General features: G+C 47.3%; 3 protein-coding genes across 3 annotated transcripts in view; 2 read left to right on the top strand and 1 right to left on the bottom strand.

Moving 5' to 3' along the window:
* Positions 1 to 722: 722 nt before the first annotated feature.
* On the top strand, positions 723 to 6,433 carry LOC101070028 (neuroblast differentiation-associated protein AHNAK). Its single transcript, XM_003978296.3, has 5 exons — positions 723 to 813; positions 1,768 to 1,856; positions 1,937 to 2,048; positions 2,123 to 2,289; positions 2,921 to 6,433. Exons 2-5 carry the CDS (start codon positions 1,854 to 1,856, stop codon positions 6,089 to 6,091), a joined length of 3,453 nt encoding a protein of 1,150 aa, XP_003978345.2. The 5' UTR covers positions 723 to 813; positions 1,768 to 1,853; the 3' UTR covers positions 6,092 to 6,433.
* Positions 6,434 to 7,510: 1,077 nt separating this feature from the next.
* On the bottom strand, positions 7,511 to 22,212 carry edaradd (EDAR-associated death domain). The gene is made up of 6 exons (XM_011619622.2): positions 21,043 to 22,212; positions 11,004 to 11,062; positions 10,766 to 10,808; positions 10,602 to 10,669; positions 9,529 to 9,577; positions 7,511 to 8,214 (listed from the first exon to the last, which is right to left on the bottom strand). The coding sequence occupies exons 1-6, from the start codon at positions 21,074 to 21,076 to the stop codon at positions 7,826 to 7,828; spliced, it is 642 nt and encodes a 213-aa protein (XP_011617924.1). The 5' UTR covers positions 21,077 to 22,212; the 3' UTR covers positions 7,511 to 7,825.
* Positions 22,213 to 22,232: 20 nt separating this feature from the next.
* The window catches only part of pdzd8 (PDZ domain containing 8), a 17,177-nt gene continuing 12,144 nt past the window's right edge, over positions 22,233 to 27,265 (top strand). The window contains 4 exon segments of the mRNA XM_029834785.1: positions 22,233 to 22,980; positions 22,982 to 23,175; positions 25,759 to 25,884; positions 26,300 to 26,402. Of these exon segments, the coding sequence (XP_029690645.1) occupies positions 22,369 to 22,980; positions 22,982 to 23,175; positions 25,759 to 25,884; positions 26,300 to 26,402 (1,035 nt within the window). The 5' untranslated portion in view covers positions 22,233 to 22,368.

Below are 27,265 nucleotides of genomic sequence, written 5' to 3'. Positions count from 1 at the left end.
GCTGATTTCAGTTTGATTGATTTTCACTTAAAAAATCTGACAGTACAAATATTAAAGAAAAGAGTTAGAGATAAAGTTAGAGGTCCAACGATCACCCACCCTTATAACATACTGTATATATATTTTTATTTGCACATTTAACATTACTTACATATAAATGAGGCGTTATCAAATGTGGTTTTAGCTACTTGAGCAGTCAAACACAGATGTTTCCAGTCCAACACTGGTCTGAATTAATGGTACCGCTGGTCTTCATGAAACCTGGAGGCTCAGATCATCCACATGGATGGCTGAGGTGGTCTGGAGGCTCCAGGAGACCACAAACTGCTCAAAGTTCATTCCTTCACCTCTGAAAGCTCATGTTGGGGAGCAGCCACAAACATTTGATCTGCAGCACTTTATTGGGTGGCTGATTAATGATGATAAATCAGCTCTTTAGATTCACAAGAGAATCCCCAAAGGTCTGTGTGGAGGCTCTTTAGCAACGCATGAGAAGAACATTCTTGAAGCTTCACCCTGTGATGTCAAAGTTTCAGCTGGAAGTGGATGATTGTGAGGCCGCGTTGCTACATTGTGTGACTCTTTGTCAACCTGGTTCGTCCTGTTAAGGAGTGGCAAAGGTTTGTAGGCAGGTTTCAGCTGCCAAAAGGCCTGTGAGACATTGGCTTGTGATGGGGAACAGGGGGCACTGGCGGGTGGTGCTAATGTGGCCCAACCAGTTCTCCCAGCTCAGTTTGGAAGCCTTTAACTGGGAGATCCAGCCCAGTGCCTGACAGAGCTACGCCTGCAGAGGACACTGGCAGCAGCGGCACGGTGAGTTCACCCTCTTGCACGTCTGACTGGGAACCACCAACAGAATCCAGCCTTTAAAAGATCCCAGAGGCTGAAATCCGCTGGTGGTTCAGACGCTTTTCCTGCTAAATTCCTCTTTTAAATGTTTGAGCCTCGAAAGTGATTGAAGTTATTGAGCAGTTGTGAGTGGACACCGACCCTGCTCGTTAGTGCTGGTTGCCGCAGCAACCCACCCATCTTCTCTGAAGTGCACCCGAAGCCGGGGCGCGCACGTTATTGCTCACTGATTTTATTTCTGTATATTTTTAAGTGGTGGTCATCGGGTTTCTTTAGCATTTAGGCCGACGAGCAGCAACTACGGGGTTTCCATGGTAACTGTGAGACTGATGTTGAGTGTTCAACTGTTTACGTGATTTGTTACGCAACATTATATGACTGAGGGGTGTGGTTGTGTGTGTGTCTGCGTGCATGGGTGTGTGTGTGTGTGTGTGTGTGTGTGTGTGCAGTCAGAACAGTCAGAATGTGCCCAAACCAACAGGTTTGCATACTCACATTCCTGGCAGCAGCTCTGGATTCCTGCTGCGTGAGGCTGTTCTCAGCTTCTCTCTGTGGCCTCTTTGTTTCTGTCACAACAATTTAAAGCTTCTTCAGACGCGACGTGAAGAAACCACCAGAATCATCAGCGTGCTTTACTTTGTAATAATAGTTATAATTTTTGCAAACATACTCCTATAATAGTTATTCTACTGCTTTAATGATTATATCTGTTGCTGCTGGTTGGGGTCTGACTCTGAGTTTCTATAAATTACTTATTGTGTAGCTTATTGTGTAAATTACTTATTGTGTCTCGGCTGTCCTGTAATTCAGGCAGCAGGTGGAAGAAAAGAAGAAAATACTTTAGATGTTCCAGGAGGACTCCTCATTTCTGAATATTTGCATTGACACAAATGAACGTGGAGCACCTGTGTTTTCCAGAGTATTGCTGGTGTTCCCAGGGTTTCCTTTATTCAAGTATAAACCAGAGAAGCGTAATATGTGGATGTAAACACATCTGAGCAACAATGGTGAGTGCAGAACAAAGACAATATGTGCGTCTTCATTTGTGTCGGAGTTTGAGCTCAAACGTCTCCTCGAATTCCATCAGAGTGGCGACAAGAGTATATCGGAAAGTCTGGTCCTGGATGACTCCGACAAAGGCGTCATCATCAAAGGAATCACAGACGACGGCATCGCTGCAAAAAGTGGCCTGAAAGCAGGTTAGAAAGAGCCGCCCGAGTTTACCTGGAGAGGGCAGAAGGACGGTGATGATGAGCTGCTCTTCTGCTTTCAGGGGACGAGATCGTTGCTGCCACCGTTCACCTCGACCACCTCAGTAAAACGGATGTGCTGAAGATCCTGAAGGTCCTGGAACCATATGATGACAACATGAAGGTTCTAACAAAGAAAGAACTGGGTTTCGACGGTGGTCTGGGATCTCTGGGAGTAGATCCTGCTCAGGTGGGCATCGACACACATACGTTGAGGGAACCGATTGCTTTATTCATGTTATTCGTTGTGACCATGTGACCAGTATCACATCTTCTTACTCAGACCAGCTGATCTTCTTTCAACTCGCTCACAAGTGTGACAGCTAATGATAATTAGACCTTCACGTTGGTTCAACGAAACAAACACGCCCATGAGAGAATAAAGACCTGCTCAGTGCTGAGGGGTGTGTATGCTGCTCCGTGCACCAGCGCAGGGTGTGGCACAAGCGCACATCCCTGCCTACAGACACATATGGGAGTAGATACTCGAACACCTCTGACCAGCTCAGACTTCATCTCTTTTGTCAAGAGAACGTCTCAAGTGTTCATTTAGAAAATCCACATAAAACAATAAAAGCCAGTGGAGCCGTCCTGATGACCTCTGACCCTGATGCTCCTTCATCGGTTGCAAAATTCGGTGTAACTCAAGATATGAAGAAAAATAAAAGAAATACTCATTTTATCTTCCACTGCAGCCCCTCGTGCTGGACCTGGTTCTCAGTTCTAGCCACCAGCCAAAGCTCTTATATTTGTCCATGTGACTGGTAACAACAGTTACTTATTCATTTTATCCTATTTGTTTATTTCTTCACTGCAAACAGGTGAACTTGAAGAAAGATCTGTCCGGCACGGCGCCGATTATCTCCTTTGATGGCCAACATGGAAAACTTGATACAGATATAAGCAGTCCTGCTATCAATGGAAACCTTCCCAACCTGAGTGTGAACAAGCCTTCCCTCAACGTTGGCTCCCAGTTCTCAAAACCCTCCTTTGGAGTCACAGGACCAGAAGTGCAAGGAGGTTTGGGCGACTCCCTCAAAGTTTCAACTCCCCAGCTGAACACCACCACCGCCTCTCTCAATGTCAAGAATCCAGATGTAAAAACAGGTAGTCTGAAATTCGAGAGGCCAAAATTCTCGATGCCAAATTTCAATTTGCCACAAATGACACCAAACACACAAGCAGAACTTTCTGCACATGCAGATCTACCAAAGCTAGAGACACAAAATCTTAGTCTGGATCCAAATGTTGACATTAAAGGTCCAAAAGCCGGACTCACCGGGCCAAACTTTAATATGAATGGTTCGGGTGTAAATATCCAAACCCCAAATGTTGACACTGATGGACAGCTGGGCAAGTTTAAGTGGCCACATCAAAAATGGAAAGTCCCAAAAGCCAAAGGACTAGAGGCTGATCTATCAACACCTGACCTCAATGCCTCTACACCAGGCGTGAACGCTAATATAGATACACCAGGTGTCGACCTCAACGCACCCAGAGTTGATATTAGAGGCCCTGGTCTCGATGCTCCAAATGTTGAAGCTGATCCTCCTTCAGGTAAAATCACGTGGCCTCATTTGAAGTGGAAGAAACCTAAAGGGCCTAGCACAGATCTGGATTTAGAGGGGAACCTGAACACAACACAGGTCTCGGTCCCAAACTTGCAGAGTGAAATGAATGCCACAGACATTGACATAAATGTCCCGAAGGCTGAGCTTAAAGGCCCCAACGTGGACATGCAATCTCCAAATGTTAATATGGAAGCTCCATCAGGAAAAATTAACTGGCCTCACCTTAAATGGAAGAAGCCCAGAGGCTCCAGGGCAGACCTAGATTTAGACCCAGACTTAAATCTCTCAACTCCAAATATTGCAGGTGAGATTAACACAACTAATTCCGGGCTGAAGCTCCCAAAAGCTGGCCTCAACTCTGGAGTTGATGTGCAAATGCCCGATGCCGACATCGATACCCCGTCAGGAAAAATTAACTGGCCACACTTGAAGTGGAAGAAGCCAAACATTCACGGCCCGAAAGCTGATCTTGACCTGAACCCAGATTTGAGCTCCCCAGATGTTGATGTTTCTCTTCCAAATGTTAATGCGCCTGATGTTGATCTAAATTTACCACATTCTAATGTTGACGTTAAGGCACCTAATCTAAATGTAGATCCTCCATCTGGAAAGTTTAAATGGCCGACTCTCAAAAAAAGTAAGATTAAAAACATTGACCAAAATCTTGACCTTGGTGCTGATGTTTCAGTCCCTGATCCAGCGTTAAATGGACCAGATGTAAATTTAAGCCTGCCAAAAGCTAATATGGAGGCTCCTAAGCTAGACCTTGAATCTCCAGATATTGAAGGTCCTTCTGGAAAATTGAAATGGTTCAACTTCAAAAAGCCCAAATTTGGGACACTCAGTGGTCCAAAGGCTGACTTTGATACCGATGTGAAGGCACCAGACATGGCCCTCGGGGGGCCTGATGTGGGTTTGAAGACAACAGATATTAATCTCTCAAGCCCCAACATTGAGGGTAATTCTGATCTCAATGTCAGAATGCCTAACATAAACCCCAATGGTCCTGATGTGGAGTTCCCTGATGGTAAACTTAATTTGCCTCAGTGGAAACTACCAAATTTGAGAGGGCCAAAAGTCGGGGCACCTGAACTGAATGCAGATGTCAATGCACCTGACATTGATGCCAACACAACCTTTGGAGCACCAAATCTCTCTTTGTCTGCCCCAAATGTGACGCCAGACCTTAAAGGTGTTGATCTGAAGGGTGATCTTTCAGCCCCCGATCTAAGTCTCTCAACTCCAAACGTTGGAGGGATAAATGCATCAGGTGTAAATTTAAATATGCCAAAAACTGATCTGGAAGGTCCTAAACTAGACCTTGACACTCAAGATATTGATGGTCCATCTGGGAAATTCAAATGGTTCAACTTCAAGAAACCCAAAATTGGGACCTTGAAGGGTGGAAAGGCAGACATAGATGCTGAGATGAACCCACCACACTTGGACCTTGCAGGGCCTAATGACCCTTCAAAGATAAATCTCGGTCAGTCTTCACCACAACCTAATGGGAACATCTCACTTCCAGACATAGATGTGGATCTACCGAAGGCACAACTTAATGGACCCAGCACACAGTTACAAACACCAGATATAGCTTCTGATCCCCAACTGGGTGACCTCAAGTTGCCCCATTTCAAGCTTCCCCCGCTTCAAAATCCAACAGTTCATTCGGGAATCGAGGGGCCAAATGTCGACATGACTGATCTGACGCCACGAAATGTAGAGGGAAGTATCCCGACAGCAAACATAGACACAAAAGCTCCAACTTTAAATGTCAACCCAACAAATGCAACCTTTAAATCTCCAGAGATTGACACCGGAGCCCCCACTGGTGCTCTAGCTGATGTGATACTAAAGGCTCCTCCTTCAGTTCCTGAAGTGAAGGCCAATGTCGGTAAAGAAGATGCAGACGCTAAACAGTCCCCACAGAGTAAACTGAGATGGCCATTTAAATGGGGATTCAACTCTGGTTCAAGTACTGATGAGGAGGGCAGTGGTGTAGATTCAGAGACTGAAGCCTCTAATGCTGAGGTTCCTGCATTCAAATTCCACCAACTACCAAAGATGAATCTTGATGGTATTCCAGAAATTGGCGATACCTTTGGCTTATCTAAACAAGACACCGAGACAAAAGAGTACATTGTCAGCAAAGGGATCCGCCTACCAATCGTAAATGCAACATCTAAACCAGGAGAAAAGATTAGCATCCTTGAGAGATTACAAATGGCCAAAGAAAACACAGCCATGGAGAAAAGTAAGAGCGCTGATTCCACTTTGGAAAGAGGAGGGACGTTCAAGCTAGAGCAGCCGGCGTCTGTGCTGGGCCTCAAAACCCCTGAAGGTTCGGCCACAAATGGCGACAAATTATCATTAGGCCTCTCGAATATGCTCGGTCTGAACGTCAAGGGGTCGGATTAAAAATACTGCACCACGTTAATGTTGTAAATACATTTAACTTAAACAATGAAACAATGTTTCGAGAAAATGATCACTTCCATTTGCAGTATATGTTTAAGAGTGTGGTTCCTTTCTAATACCTTAGCAGACCAATGAAGGAAAGTGTTTTTCTCATATGTATAGTTCTTTATTTAAATATGCTCAGAAAAATACTCATTGTACTTGGAACTATGTTACTAATTCATCATTGCTGTGATCAGAGTTGAGATTTGGAGAAGAATATTACTTTATTTTAACATTTAGTGGATGATTATGTCAGCGATGAAATCATTTGTTTTGCTCAATAAATAAGTCAAAGTAATACATTTGCCCAAGTCTTGTTATTTCATTTCACATTGAAATAACTCAACATTGAAAATGAATGTTGGATCAATCGAGTGTTCCAGGACATGTGAGAGCTGCAAGCCTGCGGATGTGATGGGGGTTCACTGTGGAGGCGGGACCACCGGGGGTCTGCTGTGCTCCTCCTGGTTGCCATGGTGATGGACAGATGAGGTGAGACAATGACCAGTGTGAAACTGTAACGTAAAGGATGGCAGCTGTGGTCAAGGTCGCAGCTTCACCCCAGACAGAAGCTTCAGAACGTGGACATTGGTCTGATGAGTCCCATGTTCCACAACAGAGACCTGCAGAGACCACCAGACCATAGAGTCTCGCACCCACTGTGAAATCTGGAGGAGGGGTGATGATGCTTCAGCAAGGCTGGAATCAGACTCCAACAGGTAAAAGACCTTCTCCCTTCTGCCCTGAACCTGAGGATGAGATTTCCAGCGGGACAACCAGACCAGGACCTGTCCAGACCTGAACCCCACCCAGACCCTCTGGGACATGAGGCTGCAGCTGAGGTGGTAGAGTTGGTGGGGGTGTTATCGTGATCCCAGACGCCTGTTAGTGTGCCTGAGAAGGACGATAGCGAACCCAAGAGAGTCCCTGGTGAATGAACTGGTTGTTCTGACTCAGACTGTGAACGAGTCTCATCCTCACATGTGGTGAAGGTAGATGAGAGTTGCTTCTCAACATCTAGTCAACCCGTCATATATAGGCGCTTCACAGTTCGTTAACATTTATCCAACAACAGTGTGAAAGGCTGGTCGACGAGCGTGGAGGCTCTTATGTATGCATACATATGTGGGTGTGTGTGGGGATTGGGGGGTGCTATGCTTCTCCATGTCTCTAAATAGCTGGAGCTGAACAAGTTTCATGCATGAAAAAGCCGAGTCATCAAAAGCAAAGGAGCCATAAAAGTGTAGCATTAAAATCCACCGGGAATATTTGTGGAATACGTGGACTACACACGTGCACTCCTGCTCCACACGTGCACTACTGCAAGCATAATAAATCATCTTTTCTGTCTGGGCTTCATAAACTTTGACAGAAAAGTTAGAGCTTCTGTTTTTAGATGATTTATTAAGGCTGATATTCATAACTAAAGCTGGTGCTCTGAAGGTTCCAGCACAAATTCATTGACAATAATAGGATGAGTTTGTTCGATTTCCTTATAAAACAGCAACATTTAATCTTCAGAAAAAGATCACAAACTTTGCAATTCAATTGCAATAAAATGTCTCATATTCACACATGTTCCACACGTAAGAACACGCGACCGTGTGAAAGCTCCAAACCACAGGAATGAAAGAGAGCTGGTGGAGAGCTCAGCACTCACAAGAGGAGTGAGAGCAGCGAAAGAACGAGAGGTCAGAGCATCTTTTGCCACCGGGACGGCCAGTCCTTCTCCATCCAGCTCTGCAGCAGTCGCAGCACGTCCATGCGCTGGTAGACGCGGCAGAGGTCAGTCAGCTCGGTGACCGTCTTCTGGTTGTAGCGCAGCAGGAACTCCTGCGTGGGGCTGTGAGCCAGCGAGCCCTGGGTTTGGTGCTCCAGCAGCGTCAGTTCATCGTAACTCATCCCCCAACGACTTGCAAAATTCTTCCAGTTTTTGATAGCGCAGTGGGTCGGATCTAATTTCATCTGCAACGAGTCCAGGAGATCCTTGTCGTTCATGAGGTCGCTGATCTTGGGAGGTGGTGCAGAGCAACAGCACTTCTCACACAGCCTCTTCAGCACCTGCAGCTCTTCTGGATAGTCTGAACACACACATGCAGAACAGGCTCAACTTCTTCTGGAATGTTAGTTAGTTCATGACAGCATCAAACAAAAAGGAGCCTTGCTAAATTGGTCCTTGGTTCAAAGCCGAGGTAATTACCCGAGCAGCAAGAGTCAGCATGTTGGGGCTACCGACCCTAACCAAGTGTGCGAGAGAACCAGCCTGGGTGTAACCATCTTAACTAAGACATGACCTGAGTCCAGAGGAACTGCTGCTATGTTGCTCCTCTCATGCTCCTCTGAAGACACGTCACCCTCCCGTCGTGTCCTCAGTGAAGACTTTTAGTGCTCGATACGATAAAATGCTGCTTGTTGGATTTTCTACTCTAACAGATGATCACATGTCCATTACAACAAAGTGAAGTAAAAAATAGATTTTAACAGAAAAATGCAAAAGTAAAAGTATCTAAAAACTGATCTCCTGTTACTGGGGGGCATCTAGTACAGTCCAGGTCTCCCTGGGATCCTGGATGTAACCAGTAGTGATCAGGTGGTGAGGGTAACCCTTAAATCTAACCCCTAATGAATTAGGGTTAAGGTTAACCCTAACCCATTAGAGTAACCCTTAAATCTAACCCCTAATCAATTAGGGTTAAGGTTAACCCTAACCCATTAGGGTAACCCTTAAATCTAAGCCCTAATGAATTAGGGTTAAGGTTAACCCTAACCCATTAGGGTAACCCTTAAATCTAAGCCCTCATGAATTAGGGTTAAGTTTAACCCTAACTCATTAGGGTAACCCATTAGGGTAACCCTTAAATCTAACCCCTAATGAATTAGGGTTAAGGTTAACCCTAACCCATTAGGGTAACCCATTAGGGTAACCCTTAAATCTAACCCCTAATGAATTAGGGTTAAGTTTAACCCTAACTCATTAGGGTAACCCATTAGGGTAACCCATTAGGGTAACCCTTAAATCTAAACCCTCATGAATTAGGGTTAAATTCAACCCTAACCCATTAGGGTAACCCTTAAATCTAACCCCTAATGAATTAGGGTTAAGGTTAACCCTAACCCATTAGGGTAACCATTAGGGTAACCCATTAGGGTAACCCTTAAATCTAAACCCTCATGAATTAGGGTTAAATTCAACCCTAACCCATTAGGGTAACCCTTAAATCTAACCCCTAATGAATTAGGGTTAAGGTTAACCCTAACCCATTAGGGTAACCATTAGGGTAACCCATTAGGGTAACCCATTAGGGTACCTCATTAGGGTAACCCATTAGAGTAACCCATTAGGGTACCTCATTAGGGTAACCCTAACCCTAAAGATTGAGGCAACAACTGTTTACCTGAAGACACCGTTGGTGGGCAGCTGCACTCTTCAGCATCTTCAACGGGCTGGAACACACAAGAAACAAGGCCTTACTAATGATCATCTCCTGTTCTATCCATCTTTATCAACCTGAAGGAGGGGAGGTATATTCTAGAGCCAGAGGGTAATAAAGGCAGCAAGTCACCAAATGGCTGAATAAAAGGGAGGTTCCTATGTGTAACCAAGTTCACATTAAAGCAACCGTTTTCTGGTTTTAACAGACCCAAGTCTGTCTGCTCTCATAGCAACACCACTCATGTACCCATGCAGTAGTGTTCTTGTCAAACTAGATGTTTCATTAACAATATTCATTATTTAGCAACTGCTAATGCTAACGTCTCCAAAGGCAGGCCAGCTTCTCCTCGCTGTATTCAACATGGATCCGATAGGCTTCAGGTCTGAACTTGTCTGAGCTGATGCTCTGCCACTCTACATCCAGGCCCCGAGTGCCTGGGGCTGCAGCTCCTGATTTGTATTAACTTGTTCACACACATTTTCCTGCATGTCTGACTGGTTCCTCTACACCGCTGCATGACGTCGGTGCTCTTCCTCTTCTGTTATTACTCATGCTGACTGCACTGAGACCTCACCACATCCTGTAGGTGACAACATGAATAAAGAAGGACACTATGGGAAACCACGTGAGGACAGATGATCCTGCCACAGCCAGGGGAGGTTTGAGCTGCTCCACCAGAAAAAACCTTCATCTGTCAAAATGGCTGCGTGACTGTTGAGTTTGAAGATTCCATGGAAAAGCAGGGCCCTGGTGCGAGAGCAGGGTGTCATTAGCACCATATTAGTGGTGGCACAGATCCACCCAGCAGCCATCAAGCTTTGAAGCTTCTGCACGTGCGCCCACGCTAAAACCGATTGGCAGGAATTAATCAGTCTGATTCTGGAACAGATAAACTGATAAAACCACGACAGGTGCGTTTTTGCTTGAACCAGCTTGAAGGGCAGACTGGTTCTGACTGGAGCAGCTACAGGGGAAACTGATTATGGGATGTTTAGAAGACAGAATAAATGCGTGTCAGGGGTGCTGATGCGGACCTGTCTGATTCTGTCGGTAGGGATCAGGTACGCAGGGGTCATCGAGGTCAAGGGAAGGGTCACAGCATCTGCAGCAACACATCTGGCATCAGTCTGTGGCTCTACCACACACACACACACACACACACACACACACACACACACTACAAACTTTGAAGATTTACCATGAGGATCCGTCACCTGGACTGGATAGTGGCCCCCCAGAGACTGTAGGAGACAAGACCAGAAGAAAGAAGGCTTAGAACGAGCTGCTGCCACATGTCCCTCACACAGGCCCAAGGGCAGAACACCACGAGATAGATGCTCCTGGAATGAACAGAAGCTCCACAGAAGAACACCAGAAGCAGCACAAAGAATAAACAGAGACAAGAAAGAATCAGTCAAGTGTTAAAATGTGCTCACAAATTCTGTGACGAAGCTGGTGGTGTCTGTGTCCTCCACAGGATCAGAGTCGCTTCTGTCTGTTCCACAACAGAGAAACACACAAGCATCACTTCATCCTGTCACTCTCTCTGCTCACTCTTTTATCCATCACCCCCAAACACAAAACCACATCCTGCTGCAGTAGAACTGCACTCCTAGACAGACAGACAGGCAGACAGACAGGCAGGCAGACAGGCAGACAGACAGACAGACAGACAGGCAGGCAGGCAGGCAGGCAGACAGACAGGCAGACAGACAGGCAGGCAGGCAGAGAGGCAGGCAGACAGGCAGGCAGGCAGACAGACAGACAGGCAGGCAGGCAGACAGGCAGGCAGGCAGGCAGACGGGCAGACAGACAGGCAGGCAGGCAGACGGGTGGATGGATGGATGGATGGATGATGGATGATGGATGATGGATGGATGGATGGATGGATGGATGATGGATGGATGGATGATGGATGGATCTGCTGCTGGGTGCTGCTGTGACACAGATGTGCGGAGGAGAGCAGATCCAGATCCGTCCTCCACTGAGGAACCACTGAGTCCATCTCCAGACCCACTCTGATCTCTGACTACTCTACGCTTAGATGGACAGAACCAGTTTGACAGGACAGAATATGGAAAATAAAGCAAGATAAACGTTTTGCTGAGCTTTCCGTTTGTCTGCTTCCTCCACCCTTACAACGCTAGATGATGGTGGATGATGGTGGATGATGGTGGATGATGGTGGATGATGGTGACAATGCTAGATGATGGTGGATGATGGAGGATGATGGTGGATGATGGAGGATGATGGTGGATGATGGTGACAATGCTAGATGATGGTGGATGATGGTGACAATAATAGATGATGGTGGATGATGGTGACAATGCTAGATGATGGTGGATGATGGAGGATGATGGTGGATGATGGAGGATGATGGTGGATGATGGTGACAATAATAGATGATGGTGGATGATGGTGACAATGCTAGATGATGGTGGATGATGGAGGATGATGGAGGATGATGGTGGATGATGGTGACAATAATAGATGATGGTGAATGATGGTGGATGATGGTGGATGATGGTGATAACACTAGATGATGGTGGATGATGGTGACAATGCTAGATGATGGTGGATGATGGTGACAACACTAGATGATGGTGGATGATGGTGGCAATAATAGATGATGGTGGATGATGGAGGATGATGGAGGATGATGGTGGATGATGGAGGATGATGGTGGATGATGGAGGATGATGGTGGCAATAATAGATGATGGAGGATGATGGAGGATGATGGTGGATGATGGAGGATGATGGTGGATGATGGAGGATGATGGTGGCAATAATAGATGATGGTGGATGATGGTGGATGATGGAGGATGATGGTGGATGATGGAGGATGATGGTGGATGATGGTGGCAATAATAGATGATGGTGGATGATGGTGACAACGCTAGATGATGGTGGATGATGGTGGCAATAATAGATGATGGTGGATGATGGTGACAATGCTAGATGATGGTGGATGATGGTGACAATGCTAGATGATGGTGGATGATGGTGACAATGCTAGATGATGGTGGATGATGGTGACAATGCTAGATGATGGTGGATGATGGAGGATGATGGTGACAACACTAGATGATGGTGGATGATGGTGACAATGCTAGATGATGGTGGATGATGGTGGATGATGGTGACAATGCTAGATGATGGTGGATGATGGTGGCAATCATAGATGATGGTGGATGATGGTGACAATGCTAGATGATGGTGGATGATGGTGGCAATCATAGATGATGGTGGATGATGGTGACAATGCTAGATGATGGTGGATGATGGTGACAATGCTAGATGATGGTGGATGATGGTGACAATGCTAGATGATGGTGGATGATGGTGACAACACTAGATGATGGTGGATGATGGTGGCAATAATAGATGATGGAGGATGATGGTGAATGATGGTGACAATAATAGATGATGGTGGATGATGGTGGATGATGGTGACAATAATAGATGATGGTGGATGACGGTGGATGATGGTGACAATAATAGATGATGGTGGATGAAGGTGGATGATGGTGACAATAATAGATGATGGTGGATGATGGTGGATGATGGTGACAATAATAGATGATGGTGGATGATGGTGGATGATGGTGACAATAATAGATGATGGTGGATGACGGTGGATGATGGTGACAATGCTAGATGATGGTGGATGATGGTGACAATAATAGATGATGGTGGATGATGGTGGATGATGGTGACAATGCTAGATGATGGTGGATGACGGTGGATGATGGTGACAATAATAGATGATGGTGGATGATGGTGGATGATGGTGACAATAATAGATGATGGTGGATGACGGTGGATGATGGTGACAATGCTAGATGATGGTGGATGATGGAGGATGATGGTGACAACACTAGATGATGGTGGATGATGGTGACAATAATAGATGATGGTGGATGATGGTGACAATGCTAGATGATGGTGGATGATGGTGACAACGCTAGATGATGGTGGATGATGGTGGCAATAATAGATAATGGAGGATGATTGCGACAATGCTAGATGATGGTGGATGATGGAGGATGATGGTGACAACACTAGATGATGGTGGATGATGGTGACAACACTAGATGATGGTGGATGATGGTGACAACACTAGATGATGGTGGATGATGGTGACAACACTAGATGATGGTGGATGATGGTGACAATAATAGATGATGGTGGATGATGGTGACAATGCTAGATGATGGTGGATGATGGTGACAATGCTAGATGATGGTGGATGATGGAGGATGATGGTGACAACGCTAGATGATGGTGACAATGCTAGATGATGGTGGATGATGGTGACAATGCTAGATGATGGTGGATGATGGTGACAATGCTAGATGATGGTGGATGATGGTGACAATGCTAGATGATGGTGGATGATGGTGACAATGCTAGATGATGGTGACAACGCTAGATGATGGTGACAATGCTAGATGATGGTGGATGATGGTGACAATGCTAGATGATGGTGGATGATGGTGACAACGCTAGATGATGGTGGATGATGGTGACAATGCTAGATGATGGTGGATGATGGTGACAATGCTAGATGATGGTGGATGATGGTGACAATGCTAGATGATGGTGGATGATGGAGGATGATGGTGACAACACTAGATGATGGTGGATGATGGTGACAATGCTAGATGATGGTGGATGATGGTGACAATGCTAGATGATGGTGGATGATGGAGGATGATGGTGACAACACTAGATGATGGTGGATGATGGTGACAATGCTAGATGATGGTGGATGATGGAGGATGATGGTGACAATGCTAGATGATGGTGGATGATGGAGGATGATGGTGACAATGCTAGATGATGGTGGATGATGGTGACAACGCTAGATGATGGTGGATGATGGTGACAATGCTAGATGATGGTGGATGATGGTGACAATGCTAGATGATGGTGGATGATGGTGACAACGCTAGATGATGGTGGATGATGGTGACAATGCTAGATGATGGTGGATGATGGTGACAACGCTAGATGATGGTGGATGATGGTGAATGATGGTGACAATGCCAGATGATGGTGGATGATGGTGAATGATGGTGACAATGCCAGATGATGGTGGATGATGGTGACAATGCTAGATGATGGTGGATAATGGTGACAATGCTAGATGATGGTGGATGCTAAATGATGTTACTGTGGCATCTACTGGCACTTCCAGGGAGACAGAGCTCTCCTCCCTACTTCAGGTTTCTTATTTTCCCTAAAAGGGGTTTTGAATCTTCTCCTGACCTGGTTGGAGGGTCTAATGGGATCACACCTGTGCACGTTATAAAGCCCTCTGAGGCAGCAATGTTCGGAATGAATTTGATTGTTGTATCAGTAAGTTGGTCAAACTGGAAACAATTCAAACTGGCTGAGAGAATCTGGTCAGTAGTAATCCACGATTCTGCTCCCCAAAGAAAGGCAACAAGAAACCAGGATCCTCTGGACAGCAGAGTAAAACACACAAGAGGAGGAGCCAAATAGATGCAGGTGAGACACCTGAGGGACACCTGAGGGTTAAACAAGGTAGAGAGGAGGGGGAGGGAGGACAGAGACAGGGAGGACAAACCTACACAGAAGCTAACAGCTTCACTACATGTAGCTCTTCACCGATGTCTGTCACAAACACAAATGTCACCAACACAAATAAAATGTGATTGGTTGGTTGGTTTCATCAGTTTTAGCTGATTCATGGTCACAACATTGTGTTTGTGTAGAATATAGAATTACATTCTAAGAGTTTTGTGAACATGAAAGTGGAAGTAGAGTCCTCCCAGGCCCTCCCACCCTGCTGCTGTTTCAACAGCAGGGCTAAAATAATGTGTACACGTGACTCCAAAGCTGCCTGCAAGGACATAGAGGGACAGGCAGGGACAGGCAGGGACAGGCAGGGACATGCAGCCGCTTGCTCTGGATAATGCTCAAGAAATGAAAAGAACAGTAAAGCTTAGGGCAACAACTCCACACGGCTGAAACCAGCCTTCAAACATTTTGACCACCCACGTCTCCTACGAAGACGTTAGCGGGAGTCTGTGCACCGGCCTCGGGTCTGGGGGAATTCCTTCCACAGAAAAATGCAAGCGAATAGAATGAGAATCGTACTGACGTAATGTGTGCGCTCACTCCTGTCATCAATGTCAAATCCCATTCGGTAGCGCCTTATTGCTGACGGTAAAGAAGGTCTTTTTACTTGGAGCTTTTCTACCTTTGTCCTAAATTGTCACGATTCTTCTCCCGTCTGTCACAGCTAAAACCATGACAACATTGACCACAGTTACATATTGGTCAATTATTTGAAATGTCTTGAATACAATGAAGGTTTGTACAGACGGACGTGTGCTTGTACTCTCAGCTCACTATGATCTCCATGTGCAAAAACAGAACGCTGGTCCAGAGGACAGCACCAAGCCACTGTTCAGGTATGTGAGGAAGCAAGGGCCCCACCACAACCTTAACCTGGAGGCCTTCACCACACATCAACTCTGTGGACGGAAGCACAAGGGTCGGAGAAACATGGAAGAAGCTTCTCTGATCCTTGCCAACAGGTTCTTGTCTGCTGTCCCAACCCAACCCACTAAGGACTGCTTAGATGTACAGAGTGTGCTCCGGTTCGAAGCAACTGGACTTCGATTGTCCTGTCCACACAGCTGTTTGTACATGGGACAGGCTCTGGCCCAAGATGATTACCCCCAAAGAGATGAATCAGTTCTTCTCCAAGGACCATATCTGATGCATGATGAACCAGGACAAGGGTGATCCCTCCAACAGGCTGAGCGATGCTGTTTGTGCTGCAGCGTCTCCAGGACCACAATGCAGGGGAGCCGGGAACTGATGTTTCTTTAAAATCTAGAAGCTCCTCCAGCTACTGTCCAGACTGGTGTCTAGAACAACACTCAACAACCACAGCTCTACCCCCTGGCAGGGAAGCCCGTCGACGTTTGCTGTTACTACTGAACACTACTGAACACTGTCGTTAGTGCTTATTGCATTGTTAAAGGGGTGGGTCATCCTGGTCATCATGTCATGCTGTGTGTGAATGAATCTTCCTCGGGAGGGATCCCAGTTCAGCAGTGGGAGCAGCAACTGGGGTCTTAAGCCTCCTCCTCTGTTCAGTGAAGGTTCTTCCAGTTTGGCAAAGATGCTTCTTTTACCCGTCTTCCAAACCATCTCACGCCAAAACATTATTTTGTTGTCTCCTCTTTGCCCTGATCATTTTTATTGTGATTGGGTAAAGTGTTGCTAAACTAAACTATACTATACTATATACTCAATAGTATATACTGTATACTCAATGCTTAATACTCTACACTCAATAGTATGTATACTCAATACTATATACCGTATTTTCTGGACTATATGTCGCTCCGGAGTTTAAGTCGCACCAGCCAGAAAATGCATAATAAAGAAGAAAAATAGATATATAAGTCGCACCGGACTATAAGTCGCATTTTGGGGGAAAATTTATTTGATAAAATCCGAGACCAAGAACATACAATTCATCTTGAAAGGCAATTAGCAAACCATTAGCATGGATTAGCAATAGGGTTACGGTATGCTAACGTAACAAATTCAGCTACATGACCCACAACGAACTGAGTACGTGTCTGCTTTGTTAACGTAACATATTAACAGTTATTCAGACAACTATAGCATAAAGAACATCCGAGCAAGTTTACCAAACAATCAAGTCTAACTCCATAGACAAAGCACCGCTTCTTCTTCTGCGTCGCTAAAGGAACTCGTTCCTCAGGTACACACGCCTAGAGCGCCCTCTGGTGGTTGTCAGTGTGAAAATAACCAACATGTGAAATTCTGTAATAATGTATTTATTTAAGTCGCTCCGGAGTACAAGTCCCACCCCCTGACAAACTATGAAAAAAAGTGCGACTTATAGTCCGGAAAATACGGTACTCTATACTATGCACTCAATAGTATATACTCAATAATATACAGTCAATAGTATACTGTATACTCAATAGTATATACTCAATACTATACACTAAATATTATATGTTCAATAGTATATACTCAATACTATATACTCAATACTATACACTAAATATTATATACTCAATAGTATATACCGTATTTTCACAACCATAAGGCGCGCCGTATTATAGGGCGCACCTTCAATTAACAGCCTATTTTAGAAATATTTTCATACACAGGGCGCACCGTGCTATAAGGCGCATAGCATAGAAACTGCGTAGTGCCTGTGGTTTCATGACGCGTTCACTAGATCGAGCTGCGCTAAAAGGAATGTCAATAAAACAGCCAGATAAGTCAGTCAAACTTTATTAATAGAATACAAACCGGCGTTCTCACAACTCTATTCACTCCCAAAACGAATAAACAGCTGTTTTATTTTTTTCCCCGAGTGACGTAGTGTTTTCGCGTAACACAGTTCGTTTAATAACAGCGAGTTATAACAGGCAGTGCAACATTTTTATCACAAGTGGAGTTTAATAAATCTTCGATTTAGTGCAACATTTTATCACGTAGTACCGTTGCGGTAAATCAAAACGTTAGTGCAAACACAATATACGGTAACTCGAACTCTCGAAGTAGTGCAAAGCGATAGCAATAGCAATATAACAACGTTGTTCAAACGGTAATGTCCATATTCACAGTATGACCAGCCTTGTTAAGTTGTAAACACACAAAAGAAACACGTAAAGATCACTTTATCAGTTCATTCCTCATCCAGGAATCCCTCAAATTCTTCTTCTTCGGTGTCTGAATTGAACAGTTGTGCGAATACGGCGTCCAACATGGCCGGCTCCGTCTTGTCAAAGTCGTCATCAGGGTCGGTGTCGCTGGTGTTGTCTGGCATTTCAGTGACAATCCCTGCCTTCCTGAAAGCTCGGACCACGGTCGATGCCCAGGCATTTACGATCCACTGGCAGATAGTGACGTATGACGCTCGGCGCCGTCTCCCCGTCTTGGTGAACTTGTGTTCGCCGTTCGTCATCCACCGCTCCCACGCAGTTCGCAGTCTAGCTTCGAATGCCCCGTTGACACTAATATCTAGCGGTTGGAGTTCCTTTGTTAATCCACTTCTTGCTTTGTTTCCTCGGAAGCTCCGTTGCTTCCTCCACTTCCGCACCATTGATTCGTTCACGTTAAATCCTCTTGCCGCTGCTCTATTTCCGTGTTCAACTGCGTGACTGATAGCCTTCAGTTTGAACTCTGCGTCAAAAGCGCGTCTCTTGCGAGGAGCCATTTTGGGGTCTTTACAGACAGAAATGGTTTGGGACTGAATTTACTGCTGTTACCTCGGCCACGCCTACTGACTACGGTAGCCGCGATTAACCAATATTACCGTAATCCATACAAAAGGTGCTCCGGGTTAAAAGGCGCACCGTAGATTTTTTAGAAAATTCTAGGCTTTTAGGTGCGCCTTATAGTCGTGAAAATACGGTACTCAATACTCAATACTATACACTAAATATTATATACACAATACTCTATACTATATACTCAATACTATACACTAAATATTATATATTCAATAGTATATACTCAATACTATATACTCTATACTCAATAATATGCCTTCTCACTCAGCACCTTCTTATTCAGTCAGGCACAAACGTTCAAACCAGAAAAGATATTTTAACTCCACAGTTTAAAATGCCCCCCATGGTGCCACACCTGCCACACACATATGAGAAATGACGTACAACTTCCTATTTGTGAGCTCAGATAAAAATGAGACGATTATATTTGGAGCGGAGCACCGTTGAGATGTGTTCTTTAGTTAGAGCTCCTCTGAATGACACCACAACCCTGAGGACCGTCGGGTCAGGGTTGTGGGACAGCAGCCTTCTTTCCTCTCCAGAATAACGTTAAACCCGGGAAGGTTCTGAGGGGACCACAACGAAAGTGTGGGTCCGTTTGTTACTGTTAGTCGGTGGTCCAGGTGATGAATTCTGCACCCACAGCACTACTGGGAATTTTCCAGTTGGATCACATATCACCAGTTTCATCTTTCCTTAGTGGCTCCTTGTAGAGTTCAAGGTTCCTGCTAGCTTCAACGTTAAAAATAGCATTTATTTTTGGGGTGTTTGACTCCAGCAATTTAATTAAGAGTGTTTGTTTGTTTTAATACCTAAGTAGCCTTTTAAATACCCCCCCCCCCCCCCCCCCCACCCACACACCCACCCACCCATCCAGAAGGCCTGTACCACTACTCGCTCTAGATTTGCCAGATTGGCCCTTGATTGTGTCAGGAAGAGCTGATGCTGAGCTTCACTGTCGTGGGCGTGGATGACAAACGGCAGCCATTTGATGACATCACTGACGCTACGCTGTGGTGGAGGAGGGGGCTGGACCATAAGAATTTCCATTAGAGGAGGTTAGTGTGATTGCTGTTGGTTGAGAGACAAGAGGGACCACACTGGGGTCTGGGTCTGGGTCTGGGTCTCCCATTTTCACACAGAGCTCCTGGAGCTCCTGTGAACCACCTGTATCTTCACAGGAACTATATTTCCCAAATGCACAGTTTGGGAAACGGCAACAAAATGAAGGGGAGAAAGAAGGCTAAGACAAAACATTGTTTTATAAAAAAAATAAAAATGTGCTCAATATTGCTGATGATAATTATTATTATTTTACAAAAGTGCCCCTTTATCATCCTCTTTTATGTCACTTCCTGTTGTGTAGGCATTGTGACTCATAATATATTCCAGATAACAGCAAAAGTACTCTACAAAATCTTCCAAATGATGTATGTGAGTAAGCAAACGTAAACCCTTTTATTAACCAAGCGTTAACTATCTTTTTGTTGTTAACAAGTGTAGTTACGACAAAAATGTAAAGCCTGTTTAGTCGATATTTTAAAATCAGTTCAATTGCAGTTTTAAGCTATTTGAAAAACTTGGGATGTTTCATGCAGCTACTTAATTAGCAGTAAAGAGCAAATCTCATTTAAATTGGGTCTAATCATGGTGGTCTACCTTTAGCTCATCAAAGGCTCTCCAAGATGGCCTTTCACATTTCACTTTTCATCCAAATCAAAGCTTCGTGTCGGGGCATGCCGTGACGTGTGAGCAGACACTTGGGTTTTTGTTACCTTTTGCTTGGTTTTACATGTTAAACCAAACAGAAGCCAGAGCCCTGTATCAAATATAACTCCTCGATCTCAACAATTCCATAAAAAGAGTTTTGCAACACACCAAACATAAATCAGGAAATGTTAAAGAGAATGAATGACTTTGGGGAAAAAAGTGCTTTTTCACAGCTCTGAATGAAAATCCGTTCAACCAAACTAACCCAACCAAATTATTGTTCCATCCGGTCTGTTTTGTTATTTAGCGGTGTTGTTTAATATCGGACACAAACCCAATAAACAGGTCTTAAACATGACGAGTTCGAAGTTCAAGCAGACAAAGTGCGGATGCGAACACATCGACAAAATCAATGCAAAACGACGTTTGTCTTGTCTTACTGGATGGTTCTTTGGTCGCCCTCAAACTGCTCATTTTCCCTCTGATGTCCCCGCAACTCCGTCGCACGAGACGCAAACGACGATTACCGATGAAACCCGGATGCGGCCGAGCCAGAGACCAACGGCGCGTGAAGCCTGGTGCCTTCACCCGCCTCGGAAATCATAGCACCTTTATCTCGGAAGGAAAGGTTGATTGGGGACAGAAAATATGATGAAATAAAGTATGTGTGGGTTTCCAAAGTTCTGAACTAAATATTGAAACATAAAATCCCCCGGGGCCGAACGTAATGCCCCTTCCTGGAATATCCAGCTTATCGTCTGTCATATGAAATCATCTGACTAACCAATGTGGCCCTTTTGGGCAAAGACAGCCCAGCACTCGTGAGCCCCGCAGGCATCTTCTGGTGCGTTCAAATACAATTATATTCAAACAATTTCTCATTATGAAATATTAATAAACTGTGACGGGGACCTATAGCCTAGGGACATTCTGGCACGTTCTCTCCGGCTCCACACTTTCAGTGGTGTTTGGTAACTATGACAACCTTTTGTGGTTGTTTTCAGCAGGCTGTAGCTTTCTGGCTTCCATCTTAGAGGCTGGTGAATGAGATGCCTGGTTGGGAGTCTCTCCTGGCGACCCTGGAGCCGAGCTGCTTTCATGCTTTATGGACTGGGGAAAATCATTCTGAAAGTATTCCATTATTATCACACGATGCGTTTTAAAATCAGCAGCGACCACAGCAGACACTGTTCAAGATGAACAAAATGAAATGTGAAAGTGCTCCAACGAGGAAACTCCTGTTCTTTTACTACTCCCCAGTCCAAACATGTATTTGGACCAAAATACCTCATTTAATGTCCTGAGGTGTCAATGAGTCTCACTGTTTTTGGACTTTCCCCGACCTGACGACTCAGACATTTACCCAAGCTATATGTAGGTTTGCTCATTTGAATCAAATGTTTGAGTTAGTTATTTTAAAATCGTTATTTAGTCTCTCTGATTGTGCCTTAAGGGACTGTGGTGCGAAACGTTTGGTGCGTGTTTGAAGAGCGGGCGCATTGTACGCGGAAACCCCTCATTCGTGGGTCGTCCGTCATTTCTACTCGGAGGCGCAATCTCCAACGCGCCCTGAACGCAACCCAGGGAACACCTCTGGTGACGTCACGACGCACGGCAGCGTCACCGCCTGTCCAGTGAAGTTCGGATCCCGCAGCTGAGCAAACAACACAATCTGCGGGGGAAGACGCGGGTGATATGGCCGCTCCGACGGCGCCACGGTGGAAGCAGCGTCGCTAGACGTGTTTGGGGGGCCGCTGGGAGGCGACATGATCTATTTAATCCTCATCTCCGCCCTCTCCGGAGCGGTCGTCACGGTGCTGCTCCAGTTCCTGCTCCTATACCGCAGGAACACCGAGCCCATCAGCAGGACCGTCCAGTACGTCAAAATAGCCCCGAGCAGTTCGCTGAGGGATTACTTTAATACCCAGCAGGCTGATGCGGGACCGCAGGAGGCCGGCCCGGCGGCGCACGGCGCCGGCAGCAGCCCCAAACAGTCCCCGGCGCCCCACGAGCCGGAGACGTGCAATTTCCTCAATGCCATCTTCCTCTTCCTGTTCCGGGAGCTGCGAGACACCCCGATGGTGAGACACTGGATCACCAAGAAGATCAAGGTGGAGTTTGAGGAGCTGCTGCAGACCAAGACCGCGGGCCGGCTCCTGGAGGGGCTCAGCCTCAGGGACATCTCCCTGGGCAACTCCCTGCCGGTCTTCAAGACCGCCCGGCTGATGGAGCCGACGCCTCGGAACGAGGACGGCATGCCCGAGGAGCTCAACTTCGAGGTGGACCTCGAGTACAACGGCGGCTTCCACCTGGCCATCGACGTGGAGCTGGTTTTCGGCAAGTCCGCCTACCTGTTCGTGAAGATGCGGCGGGTGGTGGGGTCGGCTCCGGCTCCAGTTCACCCGCGTGCCCTTCTCCCACTGGTCCTTCTCTTTTCTCGAGGACCCGCTGGTCGACTTCGAGGTTCGGTCCCAGTTCGAGGGGCGGCCGCTGCCCCAGCTCACCTCCATCATCGTTAACCAGCTGAAGCGGGTCATCAAGAAGAAGCACACCTTGCCCAACTACAAGATCAGGTAGGCCCCGCCCCCGCTGCCAGACCCCCGCTGTCCGAAAATAGCCTTGTTTACCTGCTATGACGTCATGAGGACGAGATGGCTGCTGCAGATATCGTCACACACTTCCTGATGGGCAGGTTGTGAGCAGGACACACACACACACACACACACACACACACACACGTGTCACCTGCCGCCACGCCATCAAACCATGTGACTCTGTTTATGCCGCCATGTTGGATGGGGAAATGAAGCGAGTCCCTTTGGTGGACGGGAGCATCTGGACCTCTAGAGGGGTGGAACTGGGGCGCCAGGTCCCTGTTTGTTGCCAAAGTCCATGTTTAGAGTCAGTGGCCTCGAGCTGGGGTGTCCAACGGCCGACAGTTGTTGTTTGTTTATTGTTTTCCTTGACCTGTTTATCTCTTCATGGGGGGTGCTGGAGCCCATCCTGTAGGCCTTAAGGCAGGTCCACCCCTGAATGAGGGGCCCTATGGGGGTGTTGGAACCTCAGTGGGGTCCTGAGGGTGTCCTCAAGGTGCCCCCCCCCCACCAGAACACGTCCATGGTTTGTCTTGGACCCAGAACCCTCTGCTGGGGAGCCCAGCCCCCTCCAGGTGACCCACCACCCTCTGCTTCACCTACCCGTCTGTCCACCTACCCGTCTGTCCACCTACCCGTCTGTCCACCTACCCGTCTGTCCTCCTACCCGTCTGTCCACCTACCCGTCTGTCCACCCACCTGTCTGTCCACCTACCCGTCTGTCCACCTACCCGTTTGTCCACCTACCTGTCTGTCCACCTACCCGTCTGTCCACCTGTCTGTCTCTAATCTGCGTAGCTCCTCCTGCTCATGGAATCGTTGATCTCTGGTGACCTGCTGAAAGTGGATCGTCGCTCTTGGTGTCTGTGAATAATGAAATGAAAAGGGAGCAGTAATTAGCTCCAGATAATAAGTGCACGGATGGGGCGCGTGCACGGATGTGGCGCGTGCACGGATGAGGCGCGTGCACAGATGTGGCGCGTGCACGGATGGGGCGCGTGCACGAGAGAGCTGGAACTGAGTCATTTAACATCCTGAATAGGTTAGAATGATATAAATGAACATTAATGTGTCGGTCCTGGATTCTACTGCACCCACGACCCTGAGGGGATAACTAAGCTACAGGGATCCACCGTCCCCCCAGCCGGTCCCGTGGTCCCCGTCCCCCCAGCCGGTCCCGTGGTCCCCGTCCTCCCAGCCGGTCCCGTGGTCCCAGTCCTCCCAGCCGGTCCCGTGGTCCCCGTCCATCCTCCCAGCCGGTCCCGTGGTCCCCGTCCTCCCAGCCGGTCCCGTGGTCCCAGTCCTCCCAGCCGGTCCCGTGGTCCCCGTCCATCCTCCCAGCCGGTCCCGTGGTCCCCGTCCTCCCAGCCGGTCCCGTGGTCCCAGTCCATCCTCCCAGCCGGTCCCCGTGGTCCCCGTCCATCCTCCCAGCCGGTCCCGTGGTCCCCGTCCTCCCAGCCGGTCCCGTGGTCCCCGTCCATCCTCCCAGCCGGTCCCGTGGTCCCCGTCCTCCCAGCCGGTCCCGTGGTCCCCGTCCTCCCAGCCGGTCCCGTGGTCCCCATCCATCCTCCCAGCTGGTCCCATGGTCCCCGTCCTCCCAGCCGGTCCCGTGGTCCCCATCCATCCTCCCAGCTGGTCCCATGGTCCCCGTCCTCCCAGCCGGTCCCGTGGTCCCCATCCATCCTCCCAGCTGGTCCCATGGTCCCTGTCCTCCCAGCTGGTCCCGTGGTCCCCGTCCTCCTCACGGTAGCTTGTTTCCATCAACATGGAGGCTCAGGCAGGAGGTCAGGGGTGGAGACCTGCACTGCTGCTCCAGTCAGAGTGTCCACAGACCTGAGTGATGGGACACACACACACACACACACACACACACACACACACACACACACACACACACACACACACACACACACACACACACACACACACACTCAGTGTTGGTCTACGCTGAGCTGAGAGCTCCTGGGACTGACTGTGTCGCCTCGTTCTGACCATCAGATATTTATAGTTATATATTATTATTTGTGTTATATATTTTATATTTATAGTTATAGAAGTTATTTATAGATTAAACTCATTTATTTTAAAGAGCAACTTCAGCAATTTACATGTTTCAGACAAAAACTGATGATGTAAGAGAATCAGCTGAGGATTTAGTGTGTGTGTGTGTGTGTGTGTGAGAGTGTGTGTGTGTGTGGGTGTGTGTGAGAGAGAGAGTGAGTGTGTGTGAGAGAGAGAGAGTGAGTGTGAGTGTGTGTGTGTGTGAGAGAGTGAGTGTGTGTGAGAGAGAGGGAGAGTGAGTGTGTGTGAGAGTGTGTGTGTGTGTATCTCTCCGTCTTTCCTCTTTTACTCATATTCAGAGTTTGTGTTGAATAAAAAGTGTTTTAATTTCATTCAGTTCTGTTGTGTTTTATTTCTGAGAGCTTCTTTGATGTTCTTCCCCTGGTGCTTCACAATGCTGACAGTTGGGGTGTAACACACACGACCCGGTCCAGAACCTGGTCCAGAACCTCTCCGCCTCAGCGTGGACACTCACCACATCTCCGTCATGGGTTCTTGCAGATACAAACCGTTCTTCCCAGTCCAAGTCCAGACCCAGCTGGAGACGGCCTGCACCCTGGACCTGTGTGTCCAGGACAGGAGGCTGGTGGACGGAAGACTCCGGGTCACACTGATGGAGTGCAGCAGGTGAGACACACACACACACACACACACACACACGCACACACACACACACACACACACACACACACACGCACGCTGGGAGAATCCGGGTCAACTGTTGTCACGTGACCCCGGCAGTACTGTGAGAGGAGGGATGTCCACTAGAGGGAGCTACACACCAGCAGACGCCATGGCAACGCTGGCGACCACCAACAGTCAAATCAAATGTTTTTGTGGTGGGAACTCTATGAAGGTGTCAGACATTTGAAATGCTCTCAGGACGTAGGAAATAAGGGGATCCCCTTGTGTGTGTATCTGATAGTGCTAATGCTAATGCTAGGCTATGTTAGCGGGACTCACGAACAGACCCACAGGTCCACAGGGGCAGGTTCTGGTCCGCCGTTATAAAGTGCTCCGCCCTGTTTTAATGTCGCCACAGGCTCTTCATCTTTGGCTCCTATGACAAAGAAATGCACGTGCACTGCACGGTGGAGCTGAGCAGCCAGCAGTGGAAGGAGAAGACCCGCAGCTCCATCAAACAGGTACCGGCCCCCCTCGCCTCGCTCCGGTCTTCTGCTTCTGAGCCCGGTTCAGAGGTATCAACGCTTAAAGCCCAATAACCACCTGGTAATGGTGCCGTGCATAGGGGCGTCACACACCGTCCACACTTCCTGTACACACACACACACACACACACACACACACTCGTGTCACGCTGGCAAACCTGGTTCCCTTCCATGCTTCCTGATCCATCTTTCCCAGCACCAGCCTGTTCTGTTCCTCCAGGCCTCCAGCTGGACCTCCTCTGTAGACACAGTGGTTGTTGGTTTGATCCCAGAACCCTCCGTGCTACGTCTGGAGGGGTAAAGGGCCCCCACATCCCCCCTCCAGCCCATTTAAACCAGGTTATATGAGGAGGGACCCACCTGCTCCGGGTCCACAAGGCGGTCCGCTGGAATCTGGATCTAGAAAGGATTGAACCATTGCGATTGTGTCAGAAGCGTCACACACATCAGCTGTGAAGACGTTGCTGCACTAAAACCCGTTTGTTGTTGTTATTTTTCTGCATCTTGTGCAACAGTGTGTGTCCAGGTGTCTTCTGTATCCTGATTGTGTGTGTCCAGGTGTCTTCTGTATCCTGATTGTGTGTGTCCAGGTGTCTTCTGTATCCTGATTGTGTGTGTCCAGGTGTCTTCTGTATCCTGATTGTGTGTGTCTGGTGTCCTGAGATTGTCTGATCGTTGACATTTGAGCTCTAAAGAGCGCTCCGAGGCCCCTCTGGCCCCGACTGCTCCACTTCCCGGGCATTCTAGTTCCCCCATCAGACGCGTTTAGAGGTGAATAATGACCGTTTCACTCTGAAATGTCAGGCCCAATTATGGCTCCGCCGCGGCGCCGCTGACAT

Source organism: Takifugu rubripes, chromosome 4 (genome assembly GCF_901000725.2).
Source record: "Takifugu rubripes chromosome 4, fTakRub1.2, whole genome shotgun sequence".
Taxonomy (NCBI): domain Eukaryota; kingdom Metazoa; phylum Chordata; class Actinopteri; order Tetraodontiformes; family Tetraodontidae; genus Takifugu; species Takifugu rubripes.
The sequence above is the reverse complement of the archived record's forward strand: the minus strand, read 5'-3'. Positions and strand labels throughout refer to the sequence as shown.

Excerpts from the sequence above, each read along its gene's own strand:
- edaradd (XM_011619622.2), bottom strand. The coding sequence starts at position 21,076 with ATGAGCAGTTTGAGGGCGACCAAAGAACCATCCA. Across the intron at positions 11,063-21,042 it reads GGCGACCAAAGAACCATCCA|ACAGAAGCGACTCTGATCCT; the intron begins GTAAGACAAGAC and ends GTTGTGGAACAG. Across the intron at positions 10,809-11,003 it reads CCAGCTTCGTCACAGAATTT|TCTCTGGGGGGCCACTATCC; the intron begins GTGAGCACATTT and ends TGTCTCCTACAG.
- LOC101070028 (XM_003978296.3), top strand. Across the intron at positions 2,049-2,122 it reads AAAAAGTGGCCTGAAAGCAG|GGGACGAGATCGTTGCTGCC; the intron begins GTTAGAAAGAGC and ends TTCTGCTTTCAG. Across the intron at positions 2,290-2,920 it reads TGGGAGTAGATCCTGCTCAG|GTGAACTTGAAGAAAGATCT; the intron begins GTGGGCATCGAC and ends CACTGCAAACAG.